The 24,296-nt window shown below is 34.3% G+C and overlaps 1 protein-coding gene across 1 annotated transcript; it reads right to left on the bottom strand.

Moving 5' to 3' along the window:
- Positions 1-1,214: 1,214 nt before the first annotated feature.
- Positions 1,215-23,737, bottom strand: LOC144968809 (beta-1,4-N-acetylgalactosaminyltransferase bre-4-like). Its single transcript, XM_078907515.1, has 7 exons — positions 23,205-23,737; positions 18,924-19,156; positions 16,197-16,384; positions 15,283-15,405; positions 8,606-8,710; positions 5,515-5,653; positions 1,215-3,798 (listed from the first exon to the last, which is right to left on the bottom strand). The coding sequence occupies exons 1-7, from the start codon at positions 23,278-23,280 to the stop codon at positions 3,784-3,786; spliced, it is 879 nt and encodes a 292-aa protein (XP_078763641.1). The 5' UTR covers positions 23,281-23,737; the 3' UTR covers positions 1,215-3,783.
- Between the last annotated feature and the right edge of the window lie 559 nt (positions 23,738-24,296).

Here is a 24,296-nt window from a genome sequence, read left to right as displayed (position 1 = left end):
TTTCACTATTTTATAAGGAAAGTCTTTCTTCCACATATATGCATATATATACATACACACACACACACACACATATATATATATATATATATATATATATATATATATATATATATATATATTCAAAACACGATACAACAATCACAAAGCCTCCATAACACATGAAAACAAAGCAAAAAGCACCAAAATAGCAATGCACTATTGGGAACAAATAAACACTAATAAAACACCAACAATAACCTGGGATGTCGTCAGGCAAAGCAGCCCAAACAGATGCGGTGCTAGAAAATGCAATTTATGCCTGACAGAGAAACTGGAAATATTATTACAGAAACAATAGCACCTTAAACAAAAGATCAGAACTAATGACAATGTGCAGACACTCTAACAAATTCAAGCTCAAAACGCAAAAGGCCAAATAACCCTCCCCACCCCCCTTCCCCGCCCCTCCCGACCCATTATACCCTCCTCCCCTCTCCCCCCCCCCCCCCCCCCCCCCCCCCCCCCCTCCACGCAACCACTTTCCACAACACTATCACACACACACACATGTACACACCACACACAACACACCTACCTGCATACACACACACACACACACACACACACACACACACACACTCATAATATAAGCAATGAGAGCACATCACAACAATGCCAATACACATCAACACTAATCACCACTACACAACGAAACAACTTTAGTTTGGAGTAAGAACTTTTTTACGGACATTACTATGGATTACGCCGACTGAAGACGTGTAAGACACAGAAACGAATCGTCTCGGCCACACAAAATGTGAGTGACAATTTGCATTCTATATATATATTTAAACATTTTAAGTATAATTATTATTGTTTAACTTCTACAGCACTGTTACATGTCTATGACAATCTACGGGAAGTGTGTGTAATCGTTATTGTTGTTTATGATAGTGTGTTGTTTCATACTTCCTGTGATGTTTTGGTGTCGAGACTATTATGGTGGTTTGAAGTTGCATGCAATGTGGAAGTGGAAGTGAAAGTAGATTGTTCTGTTTTCGTATTTGCAACTTCAAGTAGATTGTCATAGACATGAAACAGTACTGTAGAAGTTAAACAATAATAATTATACTTGAAATGTTTATAAATAGCTCCTTTTATCAATGTTGAGCACTATTATTTTCTCGTTTTTGCTTTTATAATTTATATATATATATATATATATATATATATATATATATATATATATATATATATATATATATATCCTTACACTTAAGTAAACCAGCAAAGATTCAAAGAAAATATATATTCAGCATTTGATTAAACTTGTCTGTTCACAACATGCCTACTTCCATCATGCGAATAGATCATTGGTGATAATGAAGTGATAATATGAATTATATAGAACAACCACGTATATAGAGATCTTATATAAACATGTATGGATGACTCGTGATGTTAAAAAAGTTGTAAACAAAAAACATAGATTATATAAAAACATTTTACAGTATTAATCTAAAGAAAATGTTCAAACTAGTGATGCACACAGAAACTATGACAAAACATGTCAGAAATCAAAAGATTAAATAAATTGAGGAAAATACTTGCGTCTGATAGTAAGTTGTGAGCTATGTGGTCTAGTGGTATGACCCTCGTTTTCGGATCGGAAGGTCCTGGGTTCGAGCCTTGAGCTCGGCGCATAGTTGAGTCCTTGGAAAACGCTCTTTACTCACAATCTCTCACCCTACTCAGGTGTAAAATGAGTACCTGGCCGTTAACAGCGTTGTCTTTGTCCGAAAAATTGTAATATCCCGTAACAGGCGCCAGGTCCCGTCCTATGTTTTTAAAAGGTTTTACGGCACTTGCAACACATTAAGGTCATATCAGCGCCAGTAAGAATTACAATTAAAGCATAAAAGAAAAGGTAAGACAAAGGGGAATTGGTTCAAATAGGGTACAGATGTAGATTCCAAGAGCACACCGTGAAAGTACTTAGTTTGAGATCACCTAAAAGTCTCATTCAGACACAAGCACAGGTCCCAACTAAGAGGAATACACTCAAATGTTTACCAATCATATAATATAACATGTAAACTAAACATAATACAATGCATAAAAGAGAGATGATTTACAAGGAAAAATATATCATCTCCCAAAACTATAACTACACATTCGACTGTTTCCCTCCCAGCCAAGGAACTCCGGCAAGGATCAACACAAAACTAAGAAATCTCATTCCATGACAATGACAGGAAACAATTGGAAAACAGGTATGGCGGGATAGAAGACACAACATGTACCTCCCTGCCAACTATAAGAGGTCAGGATCCCCACCCAGGTGTCCCGTCCTACATGTTACATGTTGCTGTTGACCAGGGACCCCTTGTAAAGCGCTTTGAGCACGTTTAGTGGATATTGCGCTATATAAAGCTCAATTATTTAATTTTTTTAATGTAATGGTATTTTGGAGGTATGTTAATAGAAGCAAAGTTAAAAACGGTATTGTTGAAACTGACTCCCTCAGACGGCTGTCAAACGAATAATGATAAAGAGGAGAAAGGAGAAAAGACAATAGAGAATAAAAAAATTTTTCGCGGCGGTGGTGGGGTTTGAACCTGCGACCTTATTGGTACGACAACTCCGCCTGGCAGGTGAGAGCGTGGCTCTACCGTGTGAGCTATCCACGAACACAAAAATATTCGTTTCAAACCCAAGTCATATTTCTAGAGACCTCTAGAGAGATAAAGTAGAGGCATTTGTTTTAAATGCATTCTTTTCAAGTGTATTTGCAAAGTAAAATGTTGATAAAATGCCTAGATATATTTCATAGCCGAATGATTAACTCTTGTTTGAATGATAGTGTGATGAATGCGGTGGATGTTTATAATAAATTAGTAAAACTTGATAAAAATGAATGATAATGATCAAAATATATCTCCAACAACGTATATAATGATCTCTCTCTCTCTCTCTCTCTCTCTCTCTCTCTCTCTCTCTCTCTCTCTCTCTCTCTCTCTCTCTCTCTCTCTCTCTCTCTCGTCTAAAATAACATTCCGTGTATAACTTTAAGTTGACTTTAAAATATATATCGCAATATTGCAACAGTGTCAGCTACATGTCTACTCTCAGAATATATAGAGAAATTGAAAAGGCCAGGTGCCTGGAATAGGAAAAGAAGAGGAAGAAATGATTTATTCCCAAATAGTTGTTGCCACATATCTGCTCCTGTTTAAGGATTATTGTTTACCCTCGATAGGGCTTTGAAAAAATGTATCACACGTCTTATTAAAGTCTAATAGAGACCCTGGAATGATGATGATGATGATGATGATGGTGATATAATGATGATGATGATGATGATGATGATGATGACGATGATGATGATGATGATGATGATGATGATGATGATGATCATCATGATGATGATTATGATGATGATCATAATAATAATAATAATAATAATAATAATAATAATAATAATAATAATAATAATAATAATAACAATAATAATAATAATAATAATAATAATAATAATAATAATAATAATAATAATAATAATAATAATAATAATAATAATGATAATAATAATATTCTATGATAGTACATCTCAATTACACACATGATTACATTCAATATATTATACTATCTTTGTATCCCATTCACCCAATACTGAGGTTCAGAGTATCACAGATCATAAAATACTTTCAGAAACTCTCTGACGGACCCAGCATGTTGTCATTCCTTCTTTGGCTTTATATTCCCATTCAGTCTTGTCAACTTGCCAACCGAATTATACTATTAGAAATGAAAGTTCTGAAAGGAGAAATGGAAAAATAATGATAAATTTTTAAAAAGTAAATCAATGAGGGTCAATCAGGTGGGCCACTGGCAACTAACATAAGATCCAAATTCAATAGGGAAGTAATCTTTACCGGCACTTTCAAATGCTTTCAAACTGACGGATTGTAGTCCAATTTTGTCAAATATCCAAGTTTAGACCAAAATTTGACTTTAAAATACAAATCTAGAGGAAGAGAATAAGCCGAAAGCCTTATAATATGTACCTATATTCATTATGTAGCTGTCCTTTCAATGAAAAACTTCATTGTCATTTTCTGATAGTGAATTCAGCATTCAGACAGATGGAATATAATGTTTAAAAATGATTATCATTTTTTTCTTGCTAATTGCTATTAAACTCCATTTGATAGGTGTGAAGATAAAAAAAAATAAATGCCAGTGCACGATTATATGAAAGGAATATAATATCCTGGAGTCAATGAAATAATGTGGTGTTATTGGTTTGGGTGACCATTTCGTTTCAAAGACACATTTACTTTATGAAAAGATGATATGCACATTTGGAAAAGGTCTTTCCATATTTTCAACATGTACAGTGAGTGCATTTTCATGTGAATTATTTATTCCCCCAAGAAGGCCATGTGAAACTAAATTTCCATTTCATATAGCTTGTTTGTTTATGCAATTTTCAAGATAATTCTTTCACTGTCTTATGCCAGTTACTCATTCACAACTGAGTTTAGTGTGGTAATGTTTGCAAAGTGCCTTACCCAATTGAACAGTGCAGAAGCACAATTTTTCCCAATTATTGCCAACAGCTGTCACTTACCACAGGCGTAGTGTTTGACCAAAGTACAAGACAAGGTGACACAGAGTTCAACCACCAATACCGTCATCATCAAATCAAAAGAGATCCAAATAGTAATTTACAGCGAAATGATTAAAAAATTGACATAACCATACCAGTTCAAATTAGGAAGTGAAGTAAGTACACTAATCTCTATCCTGAATGTTAGATTGAAATCAATGTAATACAAGAGAAGGAGAGTTAGAAACACAAGATATCTGACGACTGGAATTTTTAAGCTACTTCAGAATTGAAGTCAAATAGAATTCTCTATGAATCGCTTTAACCTCAAGTGATATGTAGTGTTCTTTACTGATTCATTTTTACAGATTTACATTTTCTTTTTTTTCTTCATTTAAACCAGTTGTCTAAAAGTGTTATTGAGTCATGAAAAATTGATTTTTAAAATCAACTATAAGCGAAAAAGATGAATCCTGGGTTCAACATACTGTCTTAAACCAAGAAAAATATCACTAACATTTTGTAATACTGATCATCTTTACATCAAATTCAATTTTGTACATCTGCCTCCATCCGCCTTAATAAACTGTATGTGTATTATATTATTTTAAAGAAAGAAACGTTATGTTACTTTCTTGACCCTTGAAAATATGTTGGGAATTCTGAAAGGGATCTACAACTAAAACTTCTAATAAAAACATGTATTAAACTAGCAGAAAAAAAAGATCAGTAATAAATTAAACTTAAAACAATAACAAGTTTTTATTTACACATTGCAGATAAAATCTAATACCAGCATTATTTTATTTTCAAGGTTATCAACGTGACAGAATTAAATTGAACAAACCTTCAAATTTTATGTATAAAACTCTCTCGCAGCTAAAAAAAAAAAACAAATAGAAAAAAATATCAAGACTTACTTTTAAAATTGCTTTTTCATCTATAAAAACCTTTATTCTCAAGTGAGTTGGTTGTTCATCCACTTCTTGGACTGTATAATTCAAAGAATTTAGACCGTCTGTCTTCATCCGTTTTGAGGTTGATCTTAATAGGACAAATCTGTTTTTGACAGGGAAATTTAAAATATTTGTTTAACAGACTAAGAAAGTGAAGACGCCAATGAGCTAGAGTCATTCATGTTTGGATAGCATGTCTTGTTGATAGTAATAGTAATAATAATAATAATAATAATAATAATAATAATAATAATATATAATAATAATAATAATAATAATAATAATAATAATAATAATAATAAGTAATAATAATAATATATATTAATTATTATTATATATAGTAGTAGTAGTAGTTAGTAGTAGTAGTAGTAGTAGTAGTAGTAGTAGTAGTAGTTAGTAGTAGTAGTAGTAGTAGTAGTAGTAGTAGTAGTAGTAGTAGTAGTAGTAGTAGTAGTTGTAGTAGTAGTCGTTAGTAGATATAATAACAGTAGTAGTAGTAGTAGTAGTAGTAGTAGTAGTAGTAGTAGTCGTAGTAGTAGCAGCAGCAGTAGTAGTAGTAGTAGTAGTAGTAGTAGTAGTAGTAGTAGTAGTAGTAGTAGTAGTAGTAGTAGTAGTAGTAGTAGTAGTAGTAGTAGCAGTGGTTCATTCCGCTTAATTGCGTATTGATTAATCGCACATTCTGCTTATAGGCTACACATTCCCGAAAAACGGATTATTTCTATATAATCGTTCCAGTTAATCGCACACATTCTCCGCTTAATCGTACACCATGATTCCATCTTTATTAGTGAAAAATATCTTTAAAATTTATTTTAAAGAGTAAGGAAAATAATATGTTTCTCATTGGACCATTTTCTCACATTTATATCGTAATAGCATTTCTCATCATTGCGATTCCATTGTCTCTCTGACCCCTATTATGTCAGAAGCGCAATGCTTGTTGACAACAAGGGATTACCTGACACGGCTGGCTAATAGGATTCAGTAGTCTGATGTCACGCCGCCAGGCAACGGCGGCCATCTTGGTTCTAAACAAAAAAAATCATTACTTTTTATTCTTCATGCTGGCTAGAACTTTTCATTCCCTTTTCATATGCCTTTTGATCAGAATGTGTAAAAGTCAAAACATGATCATATTTATGTGTTTTTTTTTCCTCTGGAAGCGTTTTTCTGCTACCCGGAGAAATATTTCATATGGGCGTCCGCCATTGTTCCGATAGTTTAGAGCCAGTGTTACTAAGTTACCATGCGTCATAAGGAAGGAAGTGACGATACGACTATTGAATCCTATTGACTCAGCACTCATTGTCTGCATCACTAGGTGTGAAACGTGAAAGCAGACAATTCAATGCCGAGTGTTTGTTTGCATTGTCTGACCACTCAGATGAATGGTTCTCGAGATGGAAGGTCGACACAATGTCGTGTTTTAAAAGAACATGACGAAAAACACGGTGGTGATAGTGATTATGTGATGATGAAGTTGATGGTTATTATGATGGCTTACATAATACAAAATTCGTACTAATCAAAATAATTTGAAGCAATATCAACAATAACTGAGATTTTTCTGGGTCGGTGGTCTAGTGGTTTGACCACTGCCTTCTGGTCTGTAGATCCCTGATTCAAGAACTACAACCGGTAGAGCAAAGTTACAAACTTTGAGTTGAAATAAATCAAGCATTCAATATGTAGATTGGATTTTGTTCTGTAAAGAAATCGGAGTTCTTCTTTCTGATACAAACACACTTTTAAACACACTTTTCTCAATAAAGTTTATTTCGGCATAAAACCTGCTGACATTTTAGGTGGATATCGCGTTCTATTAAATACTATCGATCTTTTAAATATATACACACAAGTTCGTACTAAAGGCCAGAGGTATGGCCTATCTCAAGTTATCAAATTAATATATAAAGTGTTGCTATTGGTTCTTGATTGTATATTTTTACATTTTTGTGCATTTGCATATTATATATATATATATATATATATATATATATATATATATATATATATATGATCCATGTGAAGAACGATACATATAACACAGCATCGCATCTGATGTTTCTTATAGATTGTTCGGTTTTGTAGATAAGAGATTTTAGGTATTGTTTGCTTGTCTGGATCGGGACGTTCTTTGTCGAGTAATCAAAAACGCTCGTATGTGTTACATCGTATGTGTTACAGTTACACGACCAGACACACCAAAACAAGAAACATACATTGGCCTCACCGAGTGTTCATTCAAAACAGATACAACCTGCATAAATCTTCATTCAGAGACATACACAAACGACATTCTACTACACTAAGCGAACACATTTGGAACCTCAAAGAATAAACATACAACACAGCATCACATGGAAAATCATCTCCAGAGCACAATCGTACTCCCCCTCTTCTAAGATTTGCAACCTCTGCTTGGAAGAAAAATTCTTCATCATCACTAAACCGAACATAGCAACACTCAACAGAAGAAACGAACTAACATCCTCATGCAGGCATAGAAACAAACACCTTTTATGTAATTAAAAACCTCCATAAACATGAATCTAGAAAAATACGAAAAACAGAACAATCTACTTTCACTTCCACTTCCTGATTAGAGCAACGCTCGATAACAACGTTGTAGAAGTCAAACAATCTTAATTATCTTACAAATAGCTCCTTTTATGCTAAAGTTAAGCACTATTATTTCATGGTTTTTGTTTTTATAATTTATATATATACATTGTCGGCATAAATTCTCAACTTTGTGTTTATACATTTTCATGCATGCCACGTGTATAAACGAATTTCTATTTTTTTTGGATGAATAAAGTATATCTTATCTTATCTTATCTTATGTTCATGTTTTTTTTTTATTCAATCGCCATGGTAAGGTCCTAATACGGTCATTTTTATGTTTTAGAAATGAAAATGCCAATAAAGATGTATTTTTATAACGTTCGAGGTTTTTTTCAAGTATGTGTTACCATGGTTATAGTGTCACCTTAGGAAATAAATATTTATGTCCTCCACGTCTTCTCCCCAGAAGCATTACTTTGAATCTTACCTCTGAGGGCTTGGTTCATTTCCTTTTTCCTTGGTATGTTTTATCATTCGGTATCGAGCAATATTCATGGGGCATCTAGTGATTTTATAACCACCAACATTAACCCTGTATAGGATTAAAAACAAGATAGTAAGTAAAGTGATCCTTCAAAACAGGAAATGAGGCAAAATCTCATTCAGTGCTTCATTATAAAATATAAAAGAAATATAATAGTGCAAATGAGGGTCTAAATATTATAGAATTTCAAAAGCGTTCAAACAAATAAAGAAAATACTTGTCAGTTCTAAAAATCATTCTTTACATATCTTAATATATTGACCAAATGATGCTGGAACTCTAAATTCATTCCATGCTTATACTTGGTATTTCAGTACATACAGTAGATATCTCAATTAGGACAATTTTGTAAAAAATAGATTTCAAAATTTCTTGAGGATAATTTACATATTTGACCTTTGAACCTTAAACATAGATCATAATATTTATTGATTTTGGTAAACTTTTGGTATAATGTTCCTAAGGTCTTTACTTATCCAAAAAAATAATTAGAATATTTTAAATTATAGTTAGTATAGTGTCAATTAATGTCGAAATACTATCGAATTACAAAAGAGCCCAAGTAAATCAAGAAATTGCTTTTCAAAGTCCTGAAATCCTTCTTTACTTTTTTTTAATACATTGAACAAAAGGTGCAGTAACTCTAAAATTATTACGAACTTTAAATTTTTAGCACGATGTAGAAGTTTATTTATAAGAACATTTGTAAAACATGATGGATACGAAAATGTTTGAGGTATGATTCCGAATTTGAACTTTTGACCTTAAAAATCTATCTTCTTCTTTAAGCTTATCCCGCATATTGCAGGGTTGCCATAATGAATGCCACATCTCCATGCATCTCGGTTCAGAGCATCATCGTCCCCCAGGTCCTGTTCTTTCATATCGTATTTTACGTTATCCAACCATCTTGTCTTTGGCCGTTCCTTTTTCCTCTTTCCCGCTAATAGTAAGTCCAATACTTTCTTTCCCACCTACTCCCTCTCTCGTCTCTTAACACGTCCGAACCATTTCAATCTATCTTCTCTCATCTTTATTAATACATTCTTCACTTCAGTCAACCTTCAAATTCGTTCATTTCTCACTTTATATTTTCTTGTCCAGCCGTGGCCATCTCACATTCCTCATTTCTGCCACCTCAACTTCTTTATTTTGCTTCTTTGTTGTAGCTGCTGTCTTTAGTTCATATAAAATTGCTGGTCTTAAAACAGATGTATATATTTTCCCCTTCGGCTTTGCGGAAATTCGTTAGTCACACATAACTCCAGTTAGCTTCCTCAATTTTTCCACCCTTCCTGGATCCTCTTCTTAATCTCCATCGCATTGCCCCCATCTCCTTGTACAGTTGTTCCTAAGTATTTGAATTGTTTGTCTCTGGCACATCCTCTTCTCCTATCATTATTGGTGGTCCTGCTCTCTGTTGTCCGATGCACAAATAGTCTGTCTTCGATCTGCTTACCCTTAATTCCATCCTTTTCAACACCCATTTCCAACCCTCCAGTTCCTTTACCGCCTCAGCTTTTGTATCATTCAAAATTACTACGTCACCCGCATACATTATGTTTCATGGTGCCTCTCGCCGAATGGGTTCTGTTAGAACATCCATTGCTATTGCAAACGGCAGTGGGCTGAGAGCAGATACCTGGTGTAATCCAACTCTAACATTAAATGGATCAGTTGAGCCAACAGATGTCCTTACCACTGTTTTGTTTCCTTTGTACATATCTTGGATAACTTTGATATATTTCTCTGTTACCCCTTTGCTCTTAGACAGCACCACATGTCTTCTCTTGGTACCCTATCATATGCTTTCTCCAGGTCAATGAACAAACAATGTAATTATCCTTTCTTTTCTCTATACTTCTCTGCGGTCACTTTTAGAGCTCATATAGCATCCGTTGTACTTTTACCAGCAACAAATCCAAACTGTTCTTCACTTATGTCTGCATCTTTTCTAATCCTCTTATCGAATACTCTTTCCCATATCTTCATTGTATGACTCATTAACTTGATGCCCATATAGTTGCAACCTTCTTGAATATCTCAACGTACTTTTTGTCCATTCTTCCGGCATTCTCTCTCTCTCTCTCTCTCTCTCTCTCTCTCTCTCTCTCTCTCTCTATCTATCTATCTATCTATCTATCTATCTCTCTCTCTCTCTCTCTCTCTCTCTCTGTCAGATGTCGTTGAATAACCATGCCAGGAGATTTAACCCTTCATCTCCAAGTGATTTCCAGACTTCTTCTGTTATCTTGGCTGGTCCAAATGCTTTTCCCCTTTTCATCTTGCATCCCACACTTCGCTCTTGCTTATCTCATCTACTATCTTCTCTTCAGATTGTATAACTGCCATTCTCTTCATTCATGAGATATTCGTAGTATGTTTTCAATCTTGCTCTAATCTCTTCATCTTTGCTCAATATTCTTCCATTCTCGTCTTTGGTGATCTTAATATCTCTCGTATTCTTGTCCCCCTGTTTCGCTATTCTGAAAATATTTTTTCTGGCCTTCCTTACTTTCTAATTGCTCATACATATCTTTGAAGGTCTCGGACTTTGCTTTTTGTTTCTTTCTTTGCCTGCGTATATCCATCTATGTTCATAGCATCCCTGTTTGTTTCCATGTTCTTCCTTACTTCCCTCTTTTTCTTTATTGCTTCTTGAACCTCTTCATTCCACCATCATGTTTCTTTTCCAACTTTTCCTCTTCCCGAGCTCACCCCGAGCACTTCTTTGGCCACTTCACGGATTGTATCAGCAGTTCTTTTCCATTCCTTTGGGAAATTAATTCCTAGTCTTCCTTTCACAGTAGTAGCAAATATTTCTCTTTCCTCTTCTTCTTTTGGTTTCCACCATCGTGTTTTTCACTCACTCTGTCTCTCTTTTATCTTCCTCTTTCCAAATGCCACTTTCGCAATAACAACCTTATGTCATGCTGCGCTGCCACTCTGTCTCTCCGGGCAAACTGTCACAATCTGATACTTCCTTCAAATTTCTCCTCCAATACAACAGGTACTCCACTTATGTCTTTCTCGCACCTCTTAAATACGTCACTCTGTATCCATCTTTCTTTCTAAAATATGTATTTAGTGTTGCCAGATCCATCCTTGTTGAAAATCTTACAATATCTTCGCCTTCATCATTTCTGCTGCCATACCCATATCTTCCCAACAATCTCTCCTCTCCGATATTGCTTGCCCCAACGTGCCAATTCAAGTCTACACCGATGAAGACTTTCTGATTTGTCGAACATTTCAATTTGTTCTTTAATCTCCTTCCAAAATTCACCCTTCTTGTCTTGCGTACAGCCTATCTGGGGTGCGTATGCACTCACGACAGTGATTTGCCCCATGTTGACTACAATCTTGATCCACATAAGTCTGTCGGACACCCTTTGGACTCAAACAATAACATTTTGTGAAAGTTCTTTATCCAGCATGATACCTTAAAAATCGATAATAGTATAAAAAGATTGTGGCAAACTTTTGATATAATAGAGCTAACCATATGATGACGCCGTCAAAACAAAAGACTATGCATCACGTGGTAAAACACGTGCTACTACCTTTGACTGCTTACTTTTCCATAGCAAATTATAGAAAAAATAACCATTATTATGTGGTTGATTAGTGCCAAAATAAGCACATAGTCATAAATATTCCATCACGCATTAAATACTGTCTTGATATTGATATTTTATGAAACAAATGGTAAAATGTATCAAAAATTACCGTCTATCTATTTTTTTTTTAATATTTGAACCATGATTTTCAGAATTTAGCCAAATATGACGAATTTAACTATTACAAAATATTATTTGTGCATGCTTGTTTTTACTAAAAGTGTATTATCAATAATGTGGAAAAAAATAAATGGGAGACCTATTTTGTGCGCAATGTTTTCCTGTTTTCCTAATCACCAGCCTCGAACCCGCCACCAAATGACACAATCCGTTTCAATTTCAGTGTTTAGGTTCGTAATTTTTGTCGATTGTAAAGATTTAGTTCAAAGTTAACCCGTAATAGCTTTCAGGTCTTTAACTTTGAATGTCTCACTGCATAATTTTAGAATGCTTTGTAGATTTGTTTTATCTTTACGATTCACTTCGTAATTTAACTAACAGTCATCCATATCTTAACTCAACTATTCTGATGTTGACGTTTCCTTCACTCACGTCTGCTTCATGCTCATACAGTGATTGATTAGGATACTTTTTGAGAGAAGACACTTTTCATAATAATAGATGTATTATGGGTTTTTATTGGTAAAAGTTTGTGATTTGTTGATTGATGTTTACGAAATTCTGTTAAACAAGGGAAAAAAACATCTTTCGTAGTGCGTAGCACCCACCACTATCAACCGGCAAAAGTCTAGCCTATTCATAATATTATTGACTCTCACCCTTTCCTGATAAAAATATGTTCCGAGTTCGATATAAACTTTATGTCTCTAGATACCTGCTCACGACAGGAAAAGGAACAAGGCAAGGGATTCCTGCCACCATGTCGTGTTGTTCGCAGGAGTTAAGGTGGTAGCCACTACTCTATCGCCACATAATAGATAGTATGCAGATGACGTCACTCAGGTCTTTGTTATTGTTTTTGCCATCCGCGTTTGTGAGTTGTTCTCACTAAACTGTATTAACCAGACTATAAAAGTTCATGGTTACACAGAGTTTGTGTGTTGGTCCGTTATACTTCCGGATGGCAATGTTGTGAACTCATTGGCCAAACGCATTCTATCAATACTTTTTGTTATTGTTTTTACTAAGGGAGGAAGGGGGGGGGGGGGAGGAAAGACAGAGAAAGAAAAGGGTGAGAGAATGAGAGCAGCGGGGGTTTGGGGTAGGCAGATTTTTAAAAAAGCAAATGTTCCCAATCAATCCGTCGTCTCATCTTTGATAGTTGACAATCTGATGCAAAGCAATGTGTAAACAAAAATGTTGATTGGATCCTTGTGACATGTTTAAATGTCAATTGCAGCATAATTCGGGTTGCTTTGACGGCGTCATCACATGGTTAGCTCTGTGGGGTTTTTTTTTTTTTTTACCCAAAAAAGCATTAAAACATATTGATAATCTATTATATTGCCTATTAGTGTCGAATTACTTTGGAATTTCAAAATCACTCAAGTAAATCAAGAAATCACTTGTCAAAGTTCTAAAAATCCTTCTTTTCATTTCTTAAACTATTGTCTAAAAGGTGCCATAATTCAAAAACTATTATATTCTCTTACTTTAATTTTCATTACAACAAAGAAAATGTTATGTTCAGCATACGTAAAATAATTGGATTTGATATTTTGCATATTTGACCTTTTGACATTACAAAAAGTGATAATACTGTTTGATTTTAGTAAACTTTTGGTATAATATTTCTGAATCCATTACCAAACGAATATTATAACATTAGAAATACTTAATATCGTCTTTTAGAATCGAAATTATATTATGTGGAATGACAATAACAATCCACTGAATTGAGAAAACGCTTGTCAAATTTTTCGAATCCCTCTTTTCACTTGTTAAAATGTCAATGAAATTGCGCCGTGACTCACAATTGATCTTATGGATAGGTATAAAACTTAAGCATATAAAAAAGACAGTATTTAAAGCACATTAACGAAATAAAAATTGGAGTTGTAACATTTTCAGCATAATTTGCATGTTTGACCTTTTGAACTTAAAAAGTCGTTGATAGTACCTTTCGATTTTGGTAAACTTTTGATATAATGTGCCTAACCTATCCAAAGATGTAGTGGAATTTGAGGAAACCATTAGTTGACATTTAGGCCTATAATTTGCGTATCTGCCTCTGACTAATAGTAATAAAATCCTGTGTGTAGAAGGCCCGGTGTTCTCAATATCGATTATTGGGTCCCGTGGAAAATTAAGAAGTTGAGTAATCATCAAACTACATGTCATTTTCCCAAGAAGCCAGATCAATCGACGCAATTAAAAAAGGAGCAATCGTGGGATAACAACAAGAGATTGTTTGTATTGTGTTGACTTCATAATATATTATTAAGTAAAAGATAGGGTTTTGTTGTCTGACTATTTTATTTTATTTCTTATTTTGAAATAAAGTTGAAATTTATTTAAATAACTAGACTTGTATACTTATTTGAAAGCTATACTTTTGTGTGGAATTCTATAGTTTTGCTAGCTCGATTGTAGCTGAAACCATACATGTTCATTGTCATAAAACTATCGACAATGGTCTGTTCAAAATTGAAAAAATATAACTATCAGTACATAACGGAGAGATGATTTATAAGGGTAAAAAAATCATCTTCGAAAACTAATACAATAAGTAAGACTGTTTCCCTCTCAGCCAAGGACTCAACAAACTAGCCATGACAAAACGAAGTAATCCCATTCCGAGACAAAGCAACACAGAAAACATATAGGGGGGGGGGGGGGGCAAAGACACAGCAAGTGGTCTCCTGCCCACCATGCAATTCAAAAGACCCCAACCAGTCACAAAGTTCAAATTCGAATTGACGAAATAATTTTCAAAAATAACGTTTTACTATTAGGTATATCTAGAATTGTTTAAGGCGGTCAGAGATGAAGGGCAATGCAATGGAGAGGGCGGGAGGAGGGGGAGAGGGTTATTCATACCTGGTTGCCAAATCATCATCTTCACCACCCCAGCCAAAGAATAGGTTTGAAAAACCATTTATTTTTTCAAACTGATCTTTGCTCAATGCACTCACACCACCGAAGATTGTTGGATAAGGCAATCTGAAATAAAGCATGATCAGATAGTATTGCAAAATGGCACTTAAACCAGATGTCTGACAAACATTTGTCTCTATAACTAGTAAGAGAAAAAAATCATCAAACCCCTGACTTGGGGAGGGAGATCATGTCATATATTGTGCCCATTAAAAGAATAGGTAGTAAATCACCGATGTGTGAACAAAGAAGAAGAAAATTTCATATATCAAACATAGTATGGAATATAAAAATATTTTGTTATGTTTAGTTTATGGATCTTTCTCTTTTTTTTTTTGAATAACAATAATGATGATAATAATAATATTAATAATAATAATAATAATATAATAATAATAATAATAATAATAATAATAATAATAATAATAATAATAATAATAATAATAATAATAATAATAATGATATGATGATGATGATGATGATGATGATGATGATGATGATGATGATGATGATGATGATGATGATGATGATGATGATGATGATGATGATGATGATGATGATGATGATGATGATGATGATGATAATAATAATAATAATAATAATAATAATAATAATAATAATAATAATAATAATAATAATAATAATAATAATAATATAATCTATATTATATAAGCTACTTTAATGTCTGTAGATTCAAGTTTAAATTCTACTAATGAAATAGTATTTTAGATGAATTAAGATATTATTTATCTCAATTTTAGTCTGATGTACTATTTAACCATAACACTGTGGACTGGTAGATTTATCAAAGTATTTCAACTGTTCAAAAGATATAGAATAGGTGGTATTCTACAAACCTGTATCCGTGTTTGTCAATGGCTGCAGATAAATGACGCGGCATTTCAGGACAAGAGTAAATGTTCCTGTCATTTTCTGGAAGGAGATCAACATCGTGGAAGACGGCACACTGATAGTTATAGCGCTTCATGGCCTCAGCATAGCCAATATTCATCAACATTGCACGATTAAACCTTGTGGGGAGTGCCTGGTACAGATAGTACAAATGTTCACCGGTCAATTTTTTTTCAACATTCGATAATTTAACATATTCCAAACAATTCAATTTTTGGTGGAGGTGTGGGGGGAGGGATAAATGATTGAATTACTGACGGCTTGAAACTTTTTGTCAATACCCACAGATCCCTATTGTTTTCTTAGCTCTGAAGTAAAGTATTTCTTTATTAAGTGCGATACATTGAAAAAAAAAATCAACCCTTCTTATAAGCTTAGCAAAACATAAAAAAATTGTGATAAATTCATTCTTATATGCATTTCAGAAATGGTAATGGTCGTAATGGGTGATTTTATTGTTGTATTTGAAAAATTGTATTTAGGCTTATAACAAATTTAATATGGATATGAGGGTTGGCCAAACGTTCAAACTTGACACCTGCAAGCGAAGACTAAACACCAACAATAACAATGACTGTCAACAACTCTCTTAGCCTCGAATACAAATACTCAGAAGTGAGTCGACTTCGAGTAACATTCAGATTCAGATCCAGCCACCAGCACAAGATCCTTCTCAGAGAAACATACTCAAATGTTTACATTATACATTTAAAACAACAATTATAACAATATAGAGAGATTATTTACAATGAAAACATATCCTGTCCCAAAATTTTAACGATACAGCTGCTGACTGCTTCCCTCCCAGCCAAGGACTCCGACAAGTAAAAGGACAAAACCGAGTAATCTCATTCCAAGACAAAGACAAAAAGCAGATATAGGAGTATAGTAGACACAGTGATCTCCCTGCCCACTATGGCGGTTCAATAACCGGGTAGAGCTAAATGCTGAAAATTGAATTAACAGCTAAAAATAGGACACTTGCTTTAAGTTCATTTGTTTTATGGGGGAGAAATGTATAATGTCATTAATAGCAAAAAATAAATAAATAAATAATGATAAAGTAATTTATATATTTATTTATTTATCCATTTATTAAATGTTTTATTTATTCTTTTTTTTTTTTTGCTATTAATATTATTATAATTAAATTTTAAAAATATATAAATAAATTTATTTATTTATTAATAAATTAGAACATTTTGAAATGATCCCTTAAAATGTATTATTTCTGATCATCATTTCAAATTTGTATTCACATTTTGTCATTTGATTTACCCAGCGAGATAAGACCTAGAGAAATTGGTCACCAAAAAGATGCTTTTAGGCTCTGTTTCAAAACAAATCTACTACAACGATCCAAATCTCAATTGCAGTATAAAGCTACGTTAACAATATTTAGCGTGAAACAACTGAACAGTTTTGTTTTCGTGTTGTATTTTTCTGTTATTTGTTTTTGTTTGTTTTGTTTTTTTGTTTTTTTTTATTTTGTTTTGTTTTTCGTTTTTTTTTTTTTTGTTTTTTTTTTCTTTCTTTCTCCTTATAATATGAAAATATTTTCATTCTAGGTTAAAAGAGTGTAATGATCAACCATTTACTAATAATCTAAACCCGAAGTCTTTCAATGAATTTGTTAGCCAGAGCCTCAAACCGTATATTGGGATGGGTTAGATGGTCAAAATTGATCTTATAATAGTCATAGTAGGTAAGTGACAAATTGGAGATGGAATAGGCAAGGGTGTTAGATAAAGATCTGAAAAAGTGTGTATCAAACAGTACCGGATAGAGAAGAGAGAAAATACAAGAAAAAAATCATCCCTCGCTCTGCTTTGCCTGGCACTGTTTCCTACATCCTTGCGCTAATCTCTAGTCAAAAATAACAAATAACAAATTTCATCTTAAATGAAGACAATTAAAGAGACCAAAAAATAACGAATAACCTCCCTTTTCTAGTCACTTTCATTTCAAAATCAATATTTTGGCACCTGGTTCACGTCAATATATTATTATTTTTTATTGTCTGAAGAAGGGATTTGATACCGCAATCTTCCGTGTTTGGTATTCTGTTATTATTTGAAGCTGTTGTATTCTTCTATTTTTTTTGTTCATTAAGAATAATGATACAGTATTGATGCACTATCTATAGGCAACTACAAACTGTATGATATGATAATCTGGTTCCCTGTTGCTTGCAGGGGGAATAAATTAACTTTAAAAGGTCTTATCTTAAAGGTGACCTATCGTCTCAAAATCGTATTATATTGACGTCTCTGTTTGTTTTGTTTTTAAGGGTTTTATGGCGCAAAAAAAAAAAAATACAACAGCTTCAAATAAGAACAGAATACCAAACACGGAAGATTTCGGGATCAAATCCCTTCTTCAACAATGAAAAAATAATAAAACTATTAATGCATAACTGAAAATCCAAACAGGCGGCAGAGAAATATTTGGCATGGCTGTCAAAAAGTAAAAGAATCTTGAAATGTCATTTTTGTTCATTACTTTTGACAATCCACAGCTTCTAGCAGCTTTGTATCAGTGTTATTCTTACAGTTACAGCATCCATTATTTATCGCTTATGGGCAAGTAAGTACACATTCGTATCCGAGTCGATTTTCCCAATTCTAAAATTCATTCTTATTTGAATGGTCACATGGGATTAATTCCCTTACCTGATCAATCACAAAAATTCCGTAATCCAGTTGCTGCCGCATCAACATTGGGTGCAGGTTGTTGAGCAATATCTGGAGATGTTCCTCCCGGTTCCGATATGGTATGACAATAGCGACTCGATGGCGTGAGATGCACTCGGTAGGCTTTGATCGGCCACCTGGTTGCAATCCCGGATTGGCTTTGGCAATTTCCTTGAAGCTCATAGGATGGGAGTATGTGGCGAGTGGACCATCTGGTATGGCAAGGCAGGCGGGAGAGAGAGAGAGAGAGAGAGAGAGAGAGAGAGAGAGAGAGAGAGAGAGAGAGAGAGAGAGAGAGAGAGAGAGAGAGAGGGATGTGAAAGAGACAACGACGAGGGGGGAGATGGATGGAGAGAGGGATAGGGAGAGAGAGAGAGAGAGAGAGAGAGAGAGAGAAAGGGGGAATGAAGGAGGGTGAAAATGAATGCGTATTATTATCATCATCATCATCATTATTATTATCACCCTGGAACTTTATCTAGTAACTCTAAATAAGAACGGGACAAGTTGAGGAAGGAAGGAAGGGGGGATGTGATTCTCTGAAAAAAAATACATTTAAAACGTTTCGTTCAGAGACCTCGTCCTTAAAATATTGATCGATCAAAATGACCCCTATCATCTCATGTAGTTCCATATCTGAAGCAGACGTCGGAGGTCATCTTCCGCCAAGCTGATCTATCTCTTGCCAATTCTATTAAAGCAGCGCCACCTTTCTCAGCTTCATCTGTCCAAGTTCTTATCCCTTTCAAATACGTTATTCTTTGTCTTCCTCTTATTCTTTTTCCATTCATCTTTCCAGTCAAGGCGAGTATTTCCAAACCAGGGTGGCGGATAATGTGTCCTAAAAATTCCATTTGGCGTTTGATGATTTTTGTTATCAGTGATCTTTTTCTGTTTGCCATTTCTAAAATTTCTTCATTTCTTTTCCTTTCCATCCATGACACCCTCATCATTCTTCTGTAAAACCACATTTCCACTGCCTCCAGTCTTTTAACCATGGTCTTGTTTATGGTCCAGCTCTCACAACCATATAGCAGCACAGACAGTACATAGCAATCCAGGACTTTGATTTTTGTTTTCATGCTAATATTCCTGTTTTTCATAATTGTATGCAGCTGGTTGAATGCATTCTTCGCCATACCTATTCTTTTCTTTATTTCACAATCTGATTTTCCATTGGATGTTACATTGAAGCCTAAATATTTGAAACATTCAACTTGTTGTATTGTTTGTCCTCTGCTTGTTATTACACAGGCTGGTGGGTTATTATTTTTAGATACCGTCATACATTCTGTTTTAGATATATTCAGTTCCAGTCCCATATTTTCACTACTCCTGACTACAACATCCAGTAATTCTTGTAGTTCATGTTCAGATTCTGCCAGTAGAACCGTATCATCTGCATACCTCAGATTTGTTACATTCTTTCCTCCAATACACACCCCCTTCTTATGTTCGATATCTCTTAATATCATTTCACTATAGAGGTTGAATAAATCTGGAGACAAAACACACCCCTGCCTAACTCCTCTTCTAATAGGTGTAAAACTGCTTAGTTCGTTGTCAACACGCATTGCTGCTTCTTGTTCCCAGTACAAATTCCGTAATATTCTTAAATCTTTACCATCAATGTCCAAGGATGATAGAATTTTGAATAGTTTTTCGTGTTGTACTTTATCAAAGGCTTTTGAATAGTCGATGAAACACATATACAGATCTTTATTTACTTCAATACATCTTTCCATCAGCATTGATAATGTGAATATTCCATTTCTGGTACCCTTGTCCTCAACAAAACCAAATTGCATCTCCCCAATTTCAGGTCGTATTTTATTTCTTATTCTTAGTAAAATTATCTTCAAAAGAATTTTTGTGAGGTGGCTCATTAGGCTAATAGTTCTGTGTTGTTCACAATCAACTGCCCCTGGCTTTTTTGGTAGTGCTATAAAAATGGATCGTTTCATATCAGTTGGCATTTTTCCTGTGTCATACACTTGATTTAGAAGGTTTGTGATGAATTCAATCCCCCATTCACCCAGGCCAGTCAAGGCTTCAATTGTTATGACATCAGGTCCTGCAGCTTTTCCATTTTTCATGCTTTTCATGACGTTCCTAACTTCATCTTTCATTATAGAAGGCCCTTCCAGTTCTTTTATCATAGGCATTTCTCCTCGATTATCAAAAAAAAAGTTCTTCAATATATTCTGACCATCTGTTTAGAATGCAGTCTTTGTCCATGATGGTGTTTCCACGCTTGTCTTTGATGCATCCACTTTTAGCACCTGATTTAGTTTTGTTTGTCACTTCTTTGATTTTCTGATGAAAGAATTTGCCATTTTTTTCTTTGCAGGACATTATATAGTGACATTGTTCATTTATCCAGTCTTCTTTAGCTTCGTTGCATTTTCTTTTTATCTGCCTGTTCAGAGTCTTGTATTTTTCTTCCTGATTTTTGGCCTTTCTTCTCTCATTCATTAATTCTAATATCTCTGGAGTAATCCATTTCTTCTTCTGCAACTTAAGTGTGGTTGGAACATTTTCTTCTAATGATGCAGCAACACTGTCTTTAAACTGCTCATATTTCTCTTCTATATCTGTTAGTTCTCCAAGCACTTCAAACTTGTTTCTTACTGATAGTTCAAATTTTTCTTGTATCTTCTGTTCCTCCCGGAGAATGTCTAGTTGGTATTTAGGTTTAGCCTTTGCTCTTTTGCAGATTTTCAATTTAACTCGTATGGGGCATAGCACAGGTATATGATCGCTGTTACAGTCAGCCCCCGGCATAGATTTGGCATACAAAACCGAGTTTCGGAAACGTTTGCTGATGAGTATGTAATCTATTTGGTTTCTCACTCCATCTCCAGGACTTTTCCATGTCCACTTCCTTCTATTGTGGTTTGTTGACCAAGTATTTGTGATTGTCAGATCATGTTGACGGCACCATTGAATAAGACGATCACCTCTGTCATTTTTGTCTCCCAGACCATGTGGGCCCACAATATCTTCTATTCTTTCTCGGCCCACCTTGGCATTAAAATCGCCCATGATGAGTTTTATGTCTGAAGACTTAATCTGATGCATTGCTTTATCTATTTGTTGATAGAAATTTTCCACTTCTTCATCATCGTGACTGGTGGTTGGGGCGTATATTTGTAAAATATCAAAATCAAAAGGTTTTGCTTGTAGTTTGATTGCCATTACTCTGTCTGATATGGGCCAGAATCCTTTGACTGCTCGCGCCGTTTTATTATCTAGTATAATTCCAACTCCCCTTTGGTGTTCTCCTCCTCCTGAGTATATAATTTTACAGTCATCATAATTAAGTTCTCCTGCTCCTTTCCATCTAACTTCTGATAATCCTAAAACATTGATATTCAATCTCTTCATTTCCATAACTACATTTGCTAATTTTCCTTTCTGGTACAGACTTCTTACATTCCATGTTGCTGTTCGTAATGTTTGGTGGTGCACAGTAGCTGGATGACGGTCGAGAGTCACCTGTTCACCTGCATGACTATCTCTACCGGACGAGGCTGTAATCGAGTTGCTCGAAAAACATCCATTGACGTCGTTGACTAGATTCGCTTGGACGGACATCATGACGATCTTGGGATGATACGTCAGTGGTTTCCCGTTGCCTTCTGACGGATTTTTATCTGGTTTACTCCATAGCCTTTTGACCTCCCGGTCATAACCCACAAGGCAGTGGGAGCATTTGGCAGGTTTTAAGGCGCCTCCCATTCACCTTGATAGTCCCTTCATAGAGTATATGAGGCATTTTGTATGTGTAGCTGTGCTGCCAGACTACCCAACCTCACTCTCCACGACTATCGCCAGTTGGTCCGCGGCTTTACAGCTAACCTATAGATCAGGATCTGTAGGCCGTTCCACGATCCGCCACCTGTGGACGCGCTGGGTTGGGGATGGTCGCCCCAGCTGTACCCAAAAATGACCCCTATCTTGTCTTATTAGTCCCAAGTTTGAAAGTATTTGACGAGTTAAGGATCGTTTTAATCGATCGATATTTTAAGGAAGAGTTTTTTTTCAGCCAAAATCTTTTAAATGTTTCTTATTTTTGATTACAGCAGTATTATATCAGAGATTTTAATAGTCCCGTTTTCACTGATATATGAGTATGGCTGTATGGCTGATTGAATGAATGAATGAATGAATGAATGATGATGATGATGATGATGATGATGATGATGGTGTTGGTGGTGGTGGTGGTGGTGGTGACTATATATTTAAATGTGATCTCACTCAGTTTAGGCGGGATAAGAGGGCAGGACTGAAGTATACTTGTATTTTGACCCTTTTCATTGGCCTCCGTGAGCATCTTCTCCTCTCGCCTCTGACCGGCCGCTGTTGTGGCATTGCCGCTTTTTGGTATAACTGTATTTAACGACGTTGATGAAGCCAAAGTTGGCTTGATGGATTGTTTGAATTTCAAATCCAACGAGGAGTTTCCTTTAATGGTGTCTTTGTGGGCCGTCAATAACGATTGAGATCCTTCCCCTGTAACCCCACTGCCCGTATAATGTTGACTGCGGGCGTCCGGTCTGTGTTGATGGCGGGGGTTAAGTTGGTTTTAGGGACGACGTAATAGCGGTAGATGAAGAAATTAATGACGCAAAATAGGATGACGACGTTAACAGCTGTGAACAACCTATACTTAATGAAGCTAGCCAACATCCTGCCGGGGTTTCTACAATTGATATCAGAGACGGAAATCTGTCAAATGAACTTTCTACAGTGGCAAGAGCAGCAGCAGAGGCAGTTGTGGCAGTGATGATGGTTAAGAAAAATTTTAAAAAAGAAGAAGAAGAAGAAGAAGAAGAAGAAGAAGAAGAAGAAGAAGAAGAAGAAGAAGAAGAAGAAGAAAATTAATAATGATAACAATATCATTATTATTATTATTATTATTATTATTATTATTATTATTATTATTATTATTATTATTATTATTATTATTATTATTATTATTATTATTATTATTATTATTATTATTATTATTATTATATTATTATTATTATTATTATTATTATTATCATCCTTATTATTATTATTATTATTATCATCCTTATTATTATTATTATTATTATTATTATTATTATTATTATTATTATTATTATTATTATTATTATTATTATTTTGATGTATATTATTATTATTATTTTTATTATTATTATTGTTATTATTATTATCACTATTATCATCATCATCATCATCATCATCATCAGCAATATATAATAATAATAATAATAATAATAATAATAATAATAATAATAATAATAATAATAATCATAATAATAATAATAATAATAATAATAATAATAATAATAATAATAATAA

This window comes from Berghia stephanieae, chromosome 3 (assembly GCF_034508935.2).
Source record: "Berghia stephanieae isolate SIO BIC M18660-M18661 chromosome 3, UCSD_Bste_1.3, whole genome shotgun sequence".
NCBI lineage: Eukaryota > Metazoa > Mollusca > Gastropoda > Nudibranchia > Aeolidiidae > Berghia > Berghia stephanieae.
This window is presented reverse-complemented; position numbering and strand designations above follow the sequence as displayed.